At 55.7% G+C, this 16,792-nt stretch overlaps 5 protein-coding genes across 5 annotated transcripts; 3 read left to right on the plus strand and 2 right to left on the minus strand.

The window, feature by feature from the left end:
- Window positions 1-221: 221 nt before the first annotated feature.
- Window positions 222-2,910, minus strand: KVR01_013092 (uncharacterized protein). Its single transcript, XM_044789757.1, has 4 exons — window positions 2,029-2,910; window positions 1,811-1,901; window positions 547-1,725; window positions 222-460 (listed from the first exon to the last, which is right to left on the minus strand). Exons 1-4 carry the CDS (start codon window positions 2,160-2,162, stop codon window positions 284-286), a joined length of 1,581 nt encoding a protein of 526 aa, XP_044637968.1. The 5' UTR covers window positions 2,163-2,910; the 3' UTR covers window positions 222-283.
- Window positions 2,911-3,023: 113 nt separating this feature from the next.
- Window positions 3,024-6,256, plus strand: KVR01_013119 (uncharacterized protein). Its single transcript, XM_044792853.1, has 4 exons — window positions 3,024-3,453; window positions 3,787-3,878; window positions 4,196-5,212; window positions 5,315-6,256. Exons 1-4 carry the CDS (start codon window positions 3,220-3,222, stop codon window positions 6,186-6,188), a joined length of 2,217 nt encoding a protein of 738 aa, XP_044637995.1. The 5' UTR covers window positions 3,024-3,219; the 3' UTR covers window positions 6,189-6,256.
- A 716-nt stretch (window positions 6,257-6,972) lies between these two features.
- KVR01_013057 (uncharacterized protein) lies at window positions 6,973-9,395 on the plus strand. Its single transcript, XM_044793956.1, has one exon. It carries the CDS (start codon window positions 7,397-7,399, stop codon window positions 9,269-9,271), a length of 1,875 nt encoding a protein of 624 aa, XP_044637933.1. The 5' UTR covers window positions 6,973-7,396; the 3' UTR covers window positions 9,272-9,395.
- A 1,968-nt stretch (window positions 9,396-11,363) lies between these two features.
- Window positions 11,364-13,170, plus strand: KVR01_013121 (uncharacterized protein). The gene is made up of 2 exons (XM_044788633.1): window positions 11,364-12,342; window positions 12,420-13,170. Exons 1-2 carry the CDS (start codon window positions 11,556-11,558, stop codon window positions 12,995-12,997), a joined length of 1,365 nt encoding a protein of 454 aa, XP_044637997.1. The 5' UTR covers window positions 11,364-11,555; the 3' UTR covers window positions 12,998-13,170.
- A 500-nt stretch (window positions 13,171-13,670) lies between these two features.
- Window positions 13,671-16,584, minus strand: KVR01_013093 (uncharacterized protein). The gene is made up of 4 exons (XM_044789543.1): window positions 16,208-16,584; window positions 16,020-16,133; window positions 15,661-15,939; window positions 13,671-15,556 (listed from the first exon to the last, which is right to left on the minus strand). Exons 1-4 carry the CDS (start codon window positions 16,344-16,346, stop codon window positions 13,833-13,835), a joined length of 2,256 nt encoding a protein of 751 aa, XP_044637969.1. The 5' UTR covers window positions 16,347-16,584; the 3' UTR covers window positions 13,671-13,832.
- Window positions 16,585-16,792: the final 208 nt, after the last annotated feature.

Genomic DNA, 16,792 nt, shown 5'->3' on the forward strand with positions numbered 1-16,792 from the left:
TTTCAGCAATCACCCAGTCATTGGACTCGAGGCCTGTAATCATCTTTGAAGAGTGCATGGTGTACTCGAAGAAAGAACATTCTGCGAGAGGTAGAATGACAGGCATTGGCTTGGCGAAACAAACCAACATTTGAACTCGTATCAGGACCTGGCATTCACGTGCTCGATGCTGCATTGGAATGAGAGCATTCCTCATATGATTGACTGGGTATCCTCGTCTCTTCATCAAATACATATAATACAAACACATAGTGTTCCTCTTCTATTATCATACACCTCAAATCTAAATCTCGATCTTCTTGGCCGTCTTTGCCGTCGTAGATGTCTCGTACTTCCTCCACTTCCACATTGGGATCTTGGCGTCGTACATCTCGTCGATCTCGGCGAAGGTCCTGCCTCTCGTCTCGGGGAGCAGGAAGTAGACAAAGGTAATAACTCCCACCATACATCCGGCAAAGACCTGTGAAAATCATTCAGTTAGAAAACCAACATACAGAAGCCATTTTCTGGGAAGGGGAAACCCCAAGAGGGAAGGGTCAGACTTACGAGATATGTCTTGGCACCAAGACCGGCTCCATCTGCGGCGCTGAGCTGTGGCACAACGACAGTCGTGATGACGGCGGTGGTCTGGGCCCAGGCGATGGTGTAAGACATGGTGTAGCTTCGCAGCTTTGTGGTGGGGATCTCGGAGGGCATGACGTTGGACAGGGAGTAGAAGGAGGCGCCCCAGAAGAAGTTGAACATGAAGGAGCAAGCGGCAACACCGATGGCGAAAGAGGGCTCCGAGATGCGGAATGCGAGGCCACCGGCGATGACGTCGAGGATGAAGAGCATGCTCATGCCGCCCATGGCGAGGGGGCGACGGCCGAGCCTCTCAATGACCAGCGGGGCGATGCAGCAGCCGGCCAGGGTGCAGCAGGCGGCGATGATGGTAAGGGCGAAGGGCGAGGCGACGTTGATGTCCTGAAGGAAGACGGTGGCGTAGGTGGTGGAGAGGAAGACGCCAGAGATCTGGTTGAAGGAGAAGAAGGAGCCGGCGGTGATGGTGCGCTTGATGTTCTGGCGGTCAAAGATGTTCCAGAATGACACGTCGTCGGTAAGGGAGCGCTCGTTATCCTGGCAGAGCTTCATGACGCGGAGCTCGTCGGCGACCTCGGCATCCGAGTTGCCACGGAGCTTGCGGAGGGCGGAGAGGGCCTGGTCGAACTTGTCCTTGCCGATGAGCCACTGGGGGGACTCGGGCAGGACGAGGGTGGGCGGGATGAGAAGGGCGGGAAGGGCACACTGGACGGCCAGCGGAACCTCGTAGGACAGCGCATCTGTGCGGGTGCTCGTGGCGAAGACGACGCAGGTCGCAACGACTCCAGAGAGCAGGTTCATGATGTTGATACAGGCGACGACACGGCCTCGGATGGCGACGGGGACGACCTCGGAGAGGTACAGGGGCGCGGTTGCGTTGGCGATACCCATTGAGATGGCGACAATAGAACGGCCGCCGACGAAGGCGCCCAGGTTAGGGGCGAAGATCTGTAGGAGTGTGCCGCCGACTGAGACGACGTAGGCAATGAGGAGAGGCCATTTCCGGCCGAGGTAGTTGTTCAGGGGGTATGCGAAAAGAGCGCCAATGATGGATCCGACCAGAGGGATGGACAGTAGTAGCGACTGGTTCCGGGCCGTGAAGACGAACTCTCCTGTTGATTCGTTTATTCCCTGGTATTTCTCGACCTGGAAGGTGAGAACAGACAAGGTCAGCCCCGTGCCCAGTGCCCCGTGCCCGCCTACGTTGTTCCATCCACGAGTGTGTACTTACAAATGGCTTCAGGGCGATGATTGGTGAGATGACCTTGTCGTCGTATCCGAACAGAAACGAGGCGGCGGCGAATGTTACACAAGCGAAGATCCTATAAGAGCGAGGCACGAAAGGCCCCAGGTTAGCCGCTTGAAACAGTCCAAATGAAGCTGACGGCAGGTGGAAGCGAGGAAGGGCGTCGAGGATGACCACATGCAAAATTCCGTGGGTCTACTCACAGGAAGGGATTGACGGCGTTGCCCTCGGCGATGACAGGTTGCGGAGGTTCCTCATGATGCATGACTCCGAGGACATCGGTCTTCTCGATACCATTCTTCTGGTCGTCCGTGTCTATGCTCATAGCTGGACTCATGGTGACAGTTCAGGCAATAGAGCCTGCCGGACTGTGGTTGAGGTGGAGGGGTGAGAGGGCAAGATGCCGTGAGGCTAGAATTCACAGATTGGACAGGAACAGAGAGAGACAAGCTGGAAGGGAAGGAGACAAGAAAAAAAGAAGCCCGTGCTTGATGAGATGAGGTCTGAGCACTTGCAGAGTTAAAATCCGGGGTAGTGAGGCGGCGATGGGAATGTTTATATATACGTATATGAACCAAAGCCCTGAGTCGAGGGGCAGATCAGACGACGAACATGTTCATCATGTATGTGTAAGTCAAGTCTGAGCCCGGTACGGTACAGGTACAGTACGTATGTAGAGTATCTCCGGACCTACATCCAGCCCTACGTTGACTGCTGGAGAGGGCCCGAGACTGGGTACCTAGGTAGTCAGGGGGGTTTGCAGGGGGGGGACGGCTGAGGCTGGCCGCACCACGTTAGACCGGACAGACAGGGCGGTTAGACAGGCGCACGGCGTGACAACAGCAGCAATAGTCTGACAGCCAGCACCAGAAGCAGCACTGCAGCTGCGCAAGAGTACAGGCAACGGGCATGCACGATTCAGTTTCGCACGTGCGGGGCCCCAGAAATTCCAAAGAAAAGGAAGCTCTCGAGCGTATGTGTGGAAATGCATGTTGGTGTAGGACAGCATGAAACAGAAAGCCAAAGGATGTCCCAAAGGGGAAATGGAGGGATAATCTCGGAAGCAGGCGTGGAGCCATAGTTTCTCCGGCCGGGGCTGGGAAGGGCGTGGGAGAGGACTGGGAAAGGTCTGGGAAGGCCTAGTCGGCTGTTCCGGGCAGTGCCGGCCCTAGGCACATGCTTTGTTCTCCTCGTGGGGCCTGGCCTTGGCTTTGGGCTGGGGACTTGGGCGTCATGGACCGGGCCCAGGACCAGTTTGACATGACGACTGACAGCAGCCGAGACACGAATTCTCCACGACCCTCCTCCCCATTGATCCGAAGCCCAGATCCAGATCCCCGATCCCAAATCCCAATCAGACTCTGGCCGGTCTGATATGTGAGACTGAGGTATGAATGGCAAACTCATCCCCGTCCCCGTCTCTATCCCCACAACGGCCGACCACCTCCGAAGCCAGGCCGGCACTACCACAACAGCACCAGCAGCTTCAACAGCACCTTCAGCAGCACCAGCATGACCACCAAGGCCAGGGTCAGGCCCAGCCGGGCCAGCAGCAGCAGAACCAACAGCCACAGCCGCAGCAGACGGTCAAGAAGGCCTGCGACAACTGCCGGCTGCGCAAGACAAAGGTATGAAACCATTCAAACTTGCTGTTATCTGTTATCACTTGAGCACACAAGCACACACACACGTATTTTAACTATGTGTGTGCGCCACACTATGTATGTATGTATGTATATATATATGTCTTGCACATATATACATATACACATATATACGCGCACATCATACCACCACCCGCCCGTCAACAATGGTTGGCGCCTAGACCCAATCCTCCCGGTACATGCACCGTGTGTATGTGACAGGCTCCAGGCCTAGTCATTGGGCTGTGCTGTGCCGTGTGCCGTTCGTTGTATGCTGTATAATGTATCATGTATGATGTATGTTGACAGTTCCAGTAGTGTGACCTGACCAACCCATGCACCAATTGTGCCTCGCGTGGCTTCGAGTGCACCTATGCCACCCCCCATCGCAAGAGGGGCCCTGCTGGACGGTAAGCCATGAGAGACAGACAGACACACAGGCAGGCAGGCAGGCAGGCAGGCAGACAGAGAACACGAAGCTACTCATCCATTACAGATAGCTCGAGACCACCGTGACATCCTCTATCTGCTCCCCCTTCTCGCGTCACCTTTCCAGACCCGAGATCTCCGTTCCTCTTGCGTCCTGTCCGAGACTCGTCCCACCCTGTCTGTCTGTCTGTCTGTCTATCCATCTATCTAGTTGCCCCCCCCCCCCCAATCTATCCGCCGACCTATACCTGCAACTATCTTATTCGGGCACTCATAATATTCTTTTTCGCGTTCTCAGCCGTCTCAACGAGATCCGGGAGCGCGAACAGAAGCGAATCCGAAACGCCGAGTCAACCTCCGTGGCCTCGTCCTTCTCTCCCTCGGCCCCTGTCCTCTCCGCCTCTAACCATGATGCCGCCGATGCAAGCCCCGGAAACCCCCGTGGCATGCCCCAGCAGAATCTTCAGCAGCAGCAGCAGCAGCATCAAGACCAGTTCATGTTTGGCGCCGATTCCTCCGGCTTGTCAGGTGCTGCCGACCAGGTCTCGGGGCTGAACCCGTCATGGGACGGCATGCTTGCCTCGTTCGGGGCCGCCTCCGCCTCGCTGGCCGGTCCGACCGCCTCTGATTCCCCGGACGGCCGTGCCGGGAGCGCCGCCTCCAACACCTTTGACGACCTCGTCTTCTCCCTCCGCCAGTCTCAGTACAACAACCACTCCCTCGCCAACGTCCCCGGCCACCCTCCGATCCCCCAGCACGCCTCCCCCGCCAGCAGCAGCAATGTCCTTGCCGTGCCCACCAGCGGCTGGCCCGCAGTCATCACCGACGAGAACCTCATCCGCTGGCTCGACATCTACTTTGAGCGCCTGTATCCTACCCTGCCCATCCTCAAGCGCTCCTCCGTCTTCGCCCGCCTCCTGGCCCAGGAGCACCGCACCAACCCGGACTTTGGTGCCATGCTGCTCTCCCTCTCCGCCTTTGGCCTCATCCAGCCCGTCCGCGTCAGTGAGCAGCGCTCCGCCTCGTCCTCGTCGCGCCAACAGATGGTCGACCTCCTGCTCATGGAGGCTGTGCGTATGCGCACCGTCGTCGACTTCGGCCAATCCCCAACCATGGACATGATCTTCACCTCCGTCTTTCTGTTCGCCTGCTTGTTCCAGAAGGGCCAGCACAACGCCGCCTGGCTTAGGATGCGCGAGGCTGTAGAGCTGGGCTGTATTTTCGGCCTCGACAAGTTCGACTGTTACATGAATTGCTCGCCCGAGCAGAAACAGCAGCGGCTGCGGGTTTACTACCTGCTGTCCGTGACGGAAAGGTAGGCCACCAATGCACATATGCACCGCATACACACACATATATTTAAATATGTCCCCGTTGGGACCCGTTGGGAAGACAATGGCTTTAACAACTACTACAGGGCATACGGCCTGCAGCGCCACCATTCTGTCGGATTCGTAGGCGAGCCCAGCTCCCTGACGCACTCCCTGCTCGAGTCCATCTCCGGCGTGGCCGACAGCGCTGACTCCTCCGGCATCGTCATCCAGGACGACGCCGAGGCAGCCGGCATGCTGGGACTTCTACTCCTCATGAGGCTCTTCGACCCGATAAACGAGGACTTCCTCCGCTGCTGGAACGGCCACTGTAAGAGCGACCTGGGCGGCTGCCGTTTTCTGAACGAGCGGGTGGCGGCCATGATCTACGACCAAATCAACCGCCACAACCTCGAGGGCAAGACCTCACCAACGGCCACGGCCACAGTTGCCGTCGCCGCGGCTGACCGACCGCCGCCGCCGGTCCCGTCGTGGCTCTCTGGGGCAGCCGCCACCTCCTCCCAGCAGGCCGACATACTGGTGAACCAGCAATGGCTGCTCAACCGCCTGTGGCACTTGTGTCTTTCGCATAAGCTGCTTGTCCCGCAGTCGGGCCATGCTGCGCTCTCCATCTACAACGCCGTGGCCATAGCCGAGAACACCCTCAGGATATGTCAGAACACGCCGCTGGCGAGCATCGAGGTGCATGGCATCGGCATGATCGAGAAGCTCTACACCATCGTCGAGAGCGCCATTGCCGCGATACAGTACTGGGAGGCAGCAGAGGACGGGCAGGGCGGCACAGACGCCCGTGGGACCCCGGGCGGCCTGCAGCAGCGCCTTGCACACAACATCCACCATCGCAAGCCGCTGCTCAAGGGCTATCTGGAGCTATTCAAAACCATACGGGCGGGGGAGCATGTTTTCCTGACCAAGTACAACGCGCTAGTAGGCCAGGAGCTGGGCGTGGTTCTGGAATAAGGGAGGCCCTGCAAGCGGCCATTTTCCGGATGTATATACCTGATTGACAACATGTGCAATTTTCACGAGAATGCGAGGGGCAAACTCTACAGCACAGTACATCCAGCACGGGTGCTGGCTCGGAAATTGTCCCCAATGGTCCCCAATTGTCCCCAACCGTGTCTTGATCTTGCTCTATTGATGACGGGCCTGTGGGTCCAGGCCACGAGGCTCGGCCCCTCGTCGACCAGGGCGAGAGTAACCCTACCCTCCGATTGTAGTGTCTGCCCAGCTGTCGATCTTGCGGAGAGGCGGAGAGGAGGCGGAGAGGGCGTGGGGAGACCTGGTCGCTAGACTTGAAAGAACGTTCGACTCGGGACATTGAATATCATGCGAATCCTACGGCGGGGAGGACTGGGAGAAACACAGGCAAATCTTCGGAGAAACCCCCTTGGCACTATCTCGTGACTAGTCTAGTAGTTAGTTTGCCTTTCTCCCCGAGTCTGCCCACCTCCGCCGCGTCCTCTGGGACAGGGAAGGCACGGTGACGTGAGCTGAGAGGAGCTCGTCTTGATGGATCGGTATGGAATGTGGCGACCTAGGAGACAGGTCACTCTCATCCGGCTGAAGGCGACATGACTTTGTACAGCTCAGGGGGATCCGCGGCCGATATGAACGACTATGCAGGCTCAAACGTATCCGAGTCAGCACTGTACTATAACACATACAGGGTCTATTCCGGGCGCAAAACAGTTCCTTGGCGGATCGTCACAACGTATAGAGTGTTGTGGTGTCACACTGCCACTCGGCAGCCAGGCTTTCTGATCGGTGCCGCGCGCCAGGAGGCTTTGCTCGGGGGATAATTCTCGGTGTTTCGCCCGCAGCGGCATTCTCCCGACGGTGCCAACCAGCCGGTGCAGATCCCAACACCGGCCGCTAAGGACCCGCAGCTCCCTTCCCTTTTACTTCTACCATCGTAGCCCAGTCTGCCAGTCAACGACTACCTCTTACTGAGCTCCGACTTTACCTATTCTGGATCCCTTACGGCCCCCTTCGCACATTTGCTCGTCATTCTCCAACGTCCCTCTTAGACATAATCCCGTATCAACCAGGCTCTCTCCCGTACGCTCAAGTGAATCTCCAAGCTGCTCAATTACGTCTTGGACGAACAACGAACAAAGCGCACGCACGCAAGCACACACAAACACATAAACACACAGGCACCCGCCATGGGCTCAGTCACGCCACCTGAGGAGCGAGAGCCGAGCTTCATAAATGGCCCCAAGGTATCTCTCAAAGACTACGCGCGCTGGCGCCCATCATATCATCTCATCGCGTCAAGGGGGTGGATGAATGACCCCTGTGCCCCAGGCTACATCCCCTCAACAAACACATACCACGTGGGTTTCCAGTGGAATCCAAACGGGGCCGAATGGGGCGACATTGTTTGGGGAAAGGCCTTCTCATCTGACCTGGTATCATGGGAGGTCCCTGAGGCCCCAAGTCTGAAGAGAGATGCCCCCTACGACTCCGAGGGCGTCTTCACGGGCTGCTGGAGACCAACAGGCCTGGACGGAAAGCACAAGGCCGGTGCTGACGGCACAGGCGAGGTCAGCTTCATCTATACCAGCGTCTCAAGGCTGCCCATACACTACACCAAGGAGTATCATCGCGGCTGTGAGACACTGAGTCTGGCAACAAGCAAGGATGGCGGCCGTACGTGGGCAAAACATGCTTCTAACCCCATCCTGCCCGGCCCACCAGAAGACATTGCAATCACCGGGTGGCGGGACCCTTTTGTGGCGACCTGGGCTGGGCTGAAGGAGACTCTCGCTCGGCGCAAGCCCCAACACATCGGAGCCGGCGTGGAAGAGGAACAGGAGCCCCTTTTTGGTATCATCTCAGGAGGCATACGCCATGAGACCCCTGCTACATTCCTCTACAAGGTCGACCCGACTGATCTCACCAAGTGGACCTATATATCCCCACTAACAGCGCCGGGCCTCAACTTTGCACCTTCGCGCTGGACAGGCGATCTGGGCGTGAACTGGGAGGTGACCAACTTCTTGTCCCTAAGCTCTCGCAACAACAAACACAGCCAGGACTTCCTCATTTTCGGCGCCGAGGGTTGTCAGCCCCCGCACGGCGGTAGCGGTGTCATTCCCGGCACCAAGAGATGCCCCCGGGCGCAACTATGGATTGGAATTGACCCAGCCCGGGGTGAATCTGAGCATGGTGCCTTGACCGAATTTTCGTACGGCGGGGCCTTCGACCACGGTCTATACTACGCAGCCAACGGCTTCTTCGACCCGGTGACCCAGCAGCAGGTCGTTATTGGCTGGGTCACAGAGGACGACATACCCGTTGAGATGCAGACGAACCAGGGCTGGAGCGGATGTCTCTCACTACCCAGGGTCGTCTCCCTTACCGCCATCGACAATGTCGTCCGAGCAACCACGTCTGACCTGAAGAGCATCACCAACGTCAAGGCGACTCCGACTCCTGGACAAGACGATCTGTTCACTGTGCAGACCCTCGGAATTGCCCCTGACCGGCGCCTGCAGAGGCTGCGCAACGGTGCGGCGAAACGGACTGCACAGCCTGGCAATCTCGAGAACATGGCCCAGACAGCACGAAACTTCCTGGCCCTCCGGACTGCGCAGTGGGAGGGGCAGGCCTCGTTCTCGTCAGCCTCGTCAGCCGAACGCACCGGCCTGATCATCCACCATGCGGGTACCTCTCAGACGACCAAGCTGTACTTTACACCAGCCGACGAGACGTTCATCATTGAGCGCCCGGATTTCTTTGCCCCGCCGTCCTACAAGGGCGACAGGGAAGACACGAAGCTGCAGACCGAGACAGCACCCTTTACACTCTTCACAACGCGCGATGCACAGACCGGCGCCGAGGTCGAGGAGAGGCTTACGGTGAGTATCTTTTATGACGGCAGCGTGCTCGAGGTATTTGTGAACAACAGGGCTGTCATCACCACGAGGGTCTACCTGGAGGATGCTAGGTGCAGCGGCTTGGAGTTCTTCGCCGAAGGAGGTGATGTCGTGCTGGAGGAGGCTGTTGTTTGGGACGGCTTGTCTGCAGCTGCATGAGCCTAAGGGGCCCAGTGTCTGCACATAAATAAGTGTGGATGCCACAAGCAGAGTGGCATTTTTCGGCGTCTGGGATAAATTGGTTGATATGGTTGAAGGAGCATGGAGTTCTGGGACTTTGGACACTGATATTATGGGATGATAGACATCAACATGGCAGCTCTATGCACATGTGTATTGCATGATACCAAATTGCAAATCGTACATACCTCTCAGGCTTTGGCATACTTCTACTTCTCAGTATCGCATATTCGCAATTCAGCAGTACAACGCATGTACATCTGATACGAGTCTTGGATAGCTTGATGGTTTTCGCGTAGATACGGCTGGTCTCCAGCAAACACACCTGTGTTTCCTCACCGGAAGCTTTATGACTTTCCTAACGTTCTAGGCTGTTTATTATTACCGTCATACAACTACATGCCAATGCCAAGGCTCATGTTGCATCACTTTACTAGGTATGGTATGCAGCTGTAAATATCACCCAACCACAACTTTAAATCCTGTAGAGTATTTATATGATTCAACTTCCCATACTATGCCTTGTAACACGATAACAAGCGTCCTATAGTATTATCTCTTGTTTATATTCAGTAAACAATGAGTGGGAAATCAAATGGGCCACCTGGCCGCCTTCATTAGCAAGTATGATCATGTTCACACATATGCTGCGTGCAAAGAAGCACTATAAACAGAGATGTTAGCAATTATTTCTCAAGAGAAATACACTTAAAAAGGCTTCAAGGACCTGTAGATTGTGGTTGCTTTACCTAGGCTAAGGTCAGGCATGATCTCTACAGTGTTATTACAATAACTACGGACCTAAATAAAGCGACCAACCCCACTGAGACACAATCGGGACAGATATCTCGGGGGCGTTGTTGTTCAAACATCGAGAGGGCCTTGTAAATTGGTTAAAAACAAACTATAATCGAACAGCTAACTCGAGAAAAGTTTGGAGTGAAGGCATTCCCCCACCGAGGTTGACTTTGTTCATCATTTCTACCTAGATATCTGAACTCGAAGAACGCCACATGCACTTCGCGTCAGGCTGAGCACAACAGCAGAGACTCGGTCAATATAATGTGCACAGTCTAGACTGCTGAAGCTAAGGTAGTAGCTCAGTCAGATTTTCAAACGCTGGGCCTTTGACTGTTTGCTGGCAAGGTTCACCCGGAGGAGGGGTTTCCGCGCGTCAAGTCGGTGTCGAGTATGCTGCGACCACGAGAAGAAGGAAGAGAAAGCCCCTGCATGCATACAAATTCGCGCAATATGATTGCATTATTTGAGATGAAATTGCCACGGGCTTAGGTAATTACTTGTACAAATCCAATATCCAACACGGTTATGTGCTTTGTTCAACGCGGGTGATGCTGATCGGGGTCAACTGCCGTCGCTTTCCGGGTGCATTTGCCGACACTAGCTGGGCGCCAGGGGACTTGAATGCATATGTCACGCAATGGCGGTGGACCACTATACCACACTTTCCGAGCACAAGATGCGGGATATTGTCACGCTCGACTTTCGACTCTTCCTGACAGCTCTCATTCGAGTTTACCGGCTCGGAGAGCGGAAGACAGCATATTGTCCTGCCTCCCTCTCCCGAGCTCGGGACTGTGCTTGTGCGTGTACCTCGGCCATATTATTAAGGGGCCGCCAATCACAACCGTTGCGTTACTGATTCCAACCGCAAAACGGGACCCGCACCCGCGTACTGGTCCAAGTGAGTAAGCAAGCAGCATCGTCTGGCCTGCTCGGAAGCCGGAAATGCTTCAGCAAGGCCCGCCAGCTCCCCGCCTCTTGTCGAGCGGATCGCTGCTGCACCCCGGATTTGATCTCGTGACGTCAAATACAAGTCGCCATTTAAATAACCCGGGGGTCAACCTGCGAAATTCCAGTCAGGATGGTCTTAACATTTGAAGTGGGTTTCAACTTGCGCAGACCTAGGTAACCTTGGTCTATTCATAATATCTAGGCCCTCGACAACCGTCACGACCTAAAAGCTAGCATCGTGGATATTACACGGAGACCATATCGACAATTGACTAAAAAGGGGATCATTACTGTTGCCCGGCACCAACGGTCCCTTGCCAGAAGTGGAGACGCTACTTGACCTGACATTCGGGGTCTTGGGATAGAAACCTTCTCGACTCCAAGTTTAGCATCATCGACTTGTCCCCTCAACTTCTACTTGCACCTGCTGCTGGGCCTGCCACAACCACTCAATCCCAGGACGAGCCTGCAACACCTGTCCATCTCGCATTCATCCCCACAACACGTCAACATGTCGGCCGCAAGACCCGTGCCGTCCTTGGCCATTGTGGGCGGTGGCATCGCAGGCCTGACGCTCGCACTTAATCTCATCAACCGCTCCAAGTCATCATCATCTTCACAGCCAAAATACACGGTCACAGTTTACGAGGCGGCCAATGCATTTGCCGAGATTGGAGCTGGGGTGTCCTTTGGGCCCAATGCCTCCCGCGCGATGAAGGCCATCGGGCCCGAGGTATATGCCGCGTTCGAGAGGACGCAGACCAGGAACCAGTTCGAGTCCAAGCAGGACGTGTGGTTCGACTTCCGCTATGGCGAGAGTGTCGACGGCAGGTACAAGGTCAGCGGCGAGGAGGGCGCAGACGCCAACGGGGAGCTCATCGCCACGGTCAAGTGCTCCGGGGGGCAGCGGGGCGTCAAGAGGAGCGACTTCCTGGACGAGCTGATCAAGCACGTGCCCGAGGGCGTCGCCAAGTTCGGCCGGAGGGTCACTCATTACACCGAAGGCACCAACGGCAAAGTGACGCTGCACTTCACGGAAGGAGACGACGAGATCCATGACGCTGTCATTGGGTGTGACGGGATCAAGTCCAATATCCGCAAGACCTTGCTGGCTGGGACTTCGAAGCCGGAGAATGCACACGCGACGTTTAGCGGCAAGTTCTGCTACCGCGGCTTGATCCCCATGGACGAGGCCGTGTCTCTGTTGGGCGAGGAGATGGCCAAGAATGCTCAGATGTACCTGGGACGCCATGGCCACATCCTTACTTTTGCAATAGAGAAGGGCAAACTGATGAACGGTGAGTGTCTGCGAAGTCACGCCCTTTTTTTCCGGCGCTATGGTTCTCAGGATACATGCTAATGTGGTATATTTCAGTTGTCGCATTTGCCTCGGCCAATGAATGGAATGACGACCGTTGGGTAGTGGAAGCCAACCCCGACCAGATGAGAGCCGACTTTGAAGGCTGGTCGCCCACAGTCACCAAGATCATCTCTCTGATGCGCAAGAACGACATCTGGGCGCTCTTCAACCACCCCCCGGCACCAACGTACGTGTCTGAGCGCGGGCACGTGTGTATCCTTGGTGACGCGGCTCACGCGACGACACCGCACAAGGGCTCGGGGGCAGGGATGGCTATCGAGGATGCGCTGGTGATGGGGCAGCTCGTCTCTGAGGCACTCTCGGGCGAGGACGTGGATGCTGGCAGGGCAATTCCCGCGGCATTTAGGGTTTTCGACGCCACGCGGCGGGAGAGGACTCTGCGGCTGGTGGAGGACTCCAGGGAGACGGGCCAGCTGTATGACCTTGAGCACCCGGAGTTCGGAACCGACAAGGATAAGCTTAGAGAGACGCTGCTGAAGAGGATGGATTGGGTGTGGGAGAGGGATATGGACGCCGAGGTGACCGACTCCCTGGACAAACTCAGGAACAGGCTGCTCGGCAATGATAAATGACGAGATCATGGTGCAGACTACGAGTTCACTGTACCCTTTCCTGGGCCTTCAGCGTATTTCAAGGATAAGTTGATCTTGTAACATATACTACATCTTCTTCCGCAGCCTTGCTGGGTCAAGATCTCTTTCGGGTGCGCCAGCCCGGAATATGCCCCTAACCTTCAACGCTTTCATGATTTGAGTTCCTAAGTATAGGAACTTGTGAGTGCAAAGTCTCTATATGACTTCTCTATGTATGCGGATTAAGCACGGAACCATTCACTCTCGAGAATTACTCGAGTCGAAGCCCTTCGCCACCAAAGCGCCAACAAGCTCCCAAACCCGGGAAAGGCATCAGACCAATTCACATAAATCACATTGGCCGAAGGTGGAAATTTGTATGATGTTTCACTTGAAGAGTTCGCCATTTTTTGGCTTTTGCGAAAAGCGTCAAATTGCGGCGTTTCAAGAGAAACCGTGTGATCCCACCCCCAAAGCTGGGCATTTTCAAAGCTACTCAAGTTGGTACTGTGTTACTATGTTGCTTTGGGAACATTCGAATGGCACTTAGCTAGTTACGAGGGAAAGTATATGTTGTTTTTTGACAACGAGAGATCTGAGAAGTGTTGTTAAAAATAAAACGGTACTGTATGAAGTACTGCTCGAGGGCTTTGGCCAATTCACTAAGAGACACTTAAGCAATGAAGACTTAGATTTGTATGTATATTCACGAAATTATAATTGAGGGACTCTCCAGGCTCCTAGGCACTCAACCCAAGACCCATGGACCAAAACTACCCGACCAGGCTACTGTTTGCCCATTGCGCAAAATGCACTGGACGGGAACGTCGCTCATTTAGTAGGGGACACTTGTATCAAACTGCGCCTCCCACCACAAAGTCCTCGCGGGCTTCTTGTCCGGCAGGCTGATCACCTTGGTCTCGACAGTTCGCTTCCACTCGCCAGTGCGCACGACACTCCTCTTCAGCTTGTCCTCGCCGGTCCCCAGCGAGCCCGCGACACAGTCGCCGCCCCCCCAGGCCGCCTCCGCCACCTGTCGCCACTGCTCCTCGGGGTCGATGATGCTCTTGGGCGTGTAGAAGAGCCTGCAGTCCGTGGGCTCGTAGACGAACTGCGCGGGCAGGCCATCATCAAGGTGGTCCCTGAGGATATTATCACGGACATTGATGCTTGTGCCGGTGCTCCGGTTGGCCGCGTACGTGTCCAGGTTCAGCTCCAGCACGGAGATATCCTCGGCGGACAGCGGCCCGACTGGCGCGGACGTCGTGTTCGCGGGGTTGCCCTGGACCGCCAGGGAGATGCCCGCGAGCTGGTTGAAATAGCTATAGCCGACATTGTTGCTCCCCTTCACCCCGCCGTAGTTCTGGATGATGGGGATATCGCCAGAGTCGTCCAGCCCAGGGCGTCCACCGAACGTGACGGATCGCACATTGGCCTGTACGCGTAGGAATTCGGAGAACAGGGTACAGGTCGAGGCGCAGTAGCCGTCATAAAGGAGAATGATGTCCTCGGCTGCGAAGGGTTGTGTGAAGTTGGATGCACGAGAGCGGTAGCCTGTCACGTCAAAGCCGATGCCGTATGTCTCATTGATAGTCAAGAGCGGGTCGTCAAAATTCCACCGGTGGATGGGCGTGAACTCGTCACCGTTGAATGTCTCTGGAGAGAATTTGTCTTCGACAGAGACGAACGATTGGTTCGTAAGATTCAGGTCAAAGCGGAAGTTCTGATAAGACTCCCAGATGTTGATCAGTGTGTTGTTGTCACTCGTCTCGGGATTAAAACCGGGCGGGATAGCTGCCGAGAACTGCTTGCCCGCGATCTGCAGGAGATCGTTCGAGCGGAAGCGGTTGAAGCCGTCCTGTTGGATCTGCGGGAAGAGTTGGCGGAAGGTGTCATGACCCTGGAAAATATAACCTCCACCGTTGGCCGACACGTCTACTATCAGCTTTGTCTTCCCGGCAGCCTTGGCGTCTTCGATGAGCGTCTGCACCGCCAACTGGAACTCGGCTGGGATAGCCGGTGCATAGGTAAGCATTGCCAGGACAGCAACATCGCTGTCCGGGAGGAAGTAGCCGGCTGCGGACCCATCGGAGGCTATCACGACTGGAGTCGGATATCCCAGGGGTGGAGTCCCGGTCAAGTTGCCACCAGGCGTGGGCGCAGGCACCGGGGTAGGCGTGGCTACGGTCGTGACCGGGACTGTGCCGGAGCAGTACTTTGCGTAGAAGGATTCACCATCCGTGATGTTTGAGAAGTCGCCAACAACCCGCGCGACGGTCGGGACGTCGATGGTGGTGCCGTTCTCGAAGGTTAGAGAGGTGGATGCATTAGGATAGATATTACCAAAGCGGCCAGTCCCCCCGAAATATCCCTGCCAGTCACCTTTGTTCGAGGCGTAAAAAGCGGGTGAGTAGAACATGGTGTTGTAGAGAGCGTCGCGATCCTGTAGCGCACCCAGGAGGGACAGACCCTGCAGCACTTCAACGGCATCCTCTCCATTGATCACAGTCACTGGGGATGGGTTTGAAAACGTCCCATTATTGTAGGCCCGAAGATCGGCTGTGGCAATGGCAGGTCAACTTTAGAACGGAATTGCTCACCAACTGCCGGTAAAAAAAAAAAAAAAAACAGAAAAGAAAATGGTATTAATGCTGTATACTTACAGACCGCATAGATCTGGGGGACAGCTGTGCCGTCGAGGCTCACCGAGGCCAGAGCAATATCCTGACGTCGGAACTGAAGGGCTGCGCCAATCAGGTCGGGAATAAACCTGAAGTGACCGTCCTTGGCAAGGTTGAAGGCGGCGTAGAGGTCTGCCTGGAACTCGTACTCATTGGCATACAAGCCGGCCTTGACGTTGTTGATGAGGTCTTCAAAGGCGGCGGGAATATCAAAAGCAGGAAATTGATAATCCGCAGGCGGGTCCTTTAGATAGGATATGGCTATACAGACACCTGGCTCAGCCCCAGTCGAGTCATGCTGGAGACCTGAAGCGTCCACATTGGTGGATGGGGCAACTTACTTGACTGCCACTCCAGGTATGGTTGGATAGACCGAACCAGTCGAACAGCATCGTCGGCGTGTAGTGGGACCGAGTTCAGACAGTCGTACGCCAGTTGGCCGTCCACGACCGGCACTGGTGGGCGTCGAAGCTGGTCAGCCTGCTGTTGCAGTTGATCCATGAGAGCCAGCTACATATGTAGCACTTACCAGACACATTGGCTGCCTTCTGAGCGGCCCACTCGCGGCTGACGGCAGCACATGGCTCGGTTGAGTTCTGGCGAGCGTGAATAGTCGCAGCCAGCGAGACTGCGGGCGCCAGCAACACAAGCAAGAGGCTGGCTACCATTGTGGTGGTATGGCTGCTTCAGCGATGTAATGGCGAAATTTGCTTGGCAATTTCCGTTCAGCCGGCCACCTCAGGACCAGAACGCTGGCACGAAGGCTGGCTGGCATATGTGCGAGCATAGGTTGTGGAGCAGTCTATATATATCTTCAAGTATACATCTGCCCCTCAACGGCGATCTGACCTATCACCGTAATCAGGCCGTGACGTTGCACATGTAGGCGACAGAAGACTACTGACGCGATGGCAGTTGTCCAATGATATGAGACATGGTTGGTTATCAAGTTATCTATTAAGTCATCACTCGGGCGAGGATGCAATGCGATTTCCAGCCTCCCTTGCACCTGCTGCAACGAGTTTAGCCCGGGTTGTTGTCGACATGTTTGTGTTGGCTGTTCTGTAGGTTTCCGCCCTGGCCTGCGCTAGTGACCGACTCCTCATTTCGTAGC

Source organism: Diaporthe batatas (genome assembly GCF_019321695.1).
Source record: "Diaporthe batatas strain CRI 302-4 chromosome Unknown Contig00023, whole genome shotgun sequence".
NCBI classification, from domain to species: Eukaryota; Fungi; Ascomycota; class Sordariomycetes; order Diaporthales; family Diaporthaceae; genus Diaporthe; species Diaporthe batatas.

What these genes read in the sequence shown, in the direction of transcription:
- KVR01_013092 (XM_044789757.1), bottom strand. Translation starts at nt 2,162, where the DNA reads ATGAGTCCAGCTATGAGCATAGACACGGACGACCAGAAGAATGGTATC. An exon ending in AACGCCGTCAATCCCTTCCT is followed by an intron (nt 1,902 to 2,028) that starts GTGAGTAGACCC and finishes TCGCTCTTATAG; the next exon opens with GATCTTCGCTTGTGTAACAT. An exon ending in TCATCGCCCTGAAGCCATTT is followed by an intron (nt 1,726 to 1,810) that starts GTAAGTACACAC and finishes CTCACCTTCCAG; the next exon opens with GTCGAGAAATACCAGGGAAT.
- KVR01_013119 (XM_044792853.1), top strand. Translation starts at nt 3,220, where the DNA reads ATGGCAAACTCATCCCCGTCCCCGTCTCTATCCCCACAACGGCCGACC. An exon ending in GCCGGCTGCGCAAGACAAAG is followed by an intron (nt 3,454 to 3,786) that starts GTATGAAACCAT and finishes CAGTTCCAGTAG; the next exon opens with TGTGACCTGACCAACCCATG. An exon ending in AAGAGGGGCCCTGCTGGACG is followed by an intron (nt 3,879 to 4,195) that starts GTAAGCCATGAG and finishes TCGCGTTCTCAG; the next exon opens with CCGTCTCAACGAGATCCGGG.
- KVR01_013057 (XM_044793956.1), top strand. Translation starts at nt 7,397, where the DNA reads ATGGGCTCAGTCACGCCACCTGAGGAGCGAGAGCCGAGCTTCATAAAT.
- KVR01_013121 (XM_044788633.1), top strand. Translation starts at nt 11,556, where the DNA reads ATGTCGGCCGCAAGACCCGTGCCGTCCTTGGCCATTGTGGGCGGTGGC. An exon ending in GAAGGGCAAACTGATGAACG is followed by an intron (nt 12,343 to 12,419) that starts GTGAGTGTCTGC and finishes GGTATATTTCAG; the next exon opens with TTGTCGCATTTGCCTCGGCC.
- KVR01_013093 (XM_044789543.1), bottom strand. Translation starts at nt 16,346, where the DNA reads ATGGTAGCCAGCCTCTTGCTTGTGTTGCTGGCGCCCGCAGTCTCGCTG. An exon ending in ATACCTGGAGTGGCAGTCAA is followed by an intron (nt 15,940 to 16,019) that starts GTAAGTTGCCCC and finishes GTGTCTGTATAG; the next exon opens with CCATATCCTATCTAAAGGAC. An exon ending in CCCCCAGATCTATGCGGTCT is followed by an intron (nt 15,557 to 15,660) that starts GTAAGTATACAG and finishes CCATTGCCACAG; the next exon opens with CCGATCTTCGGGCCTACAAT.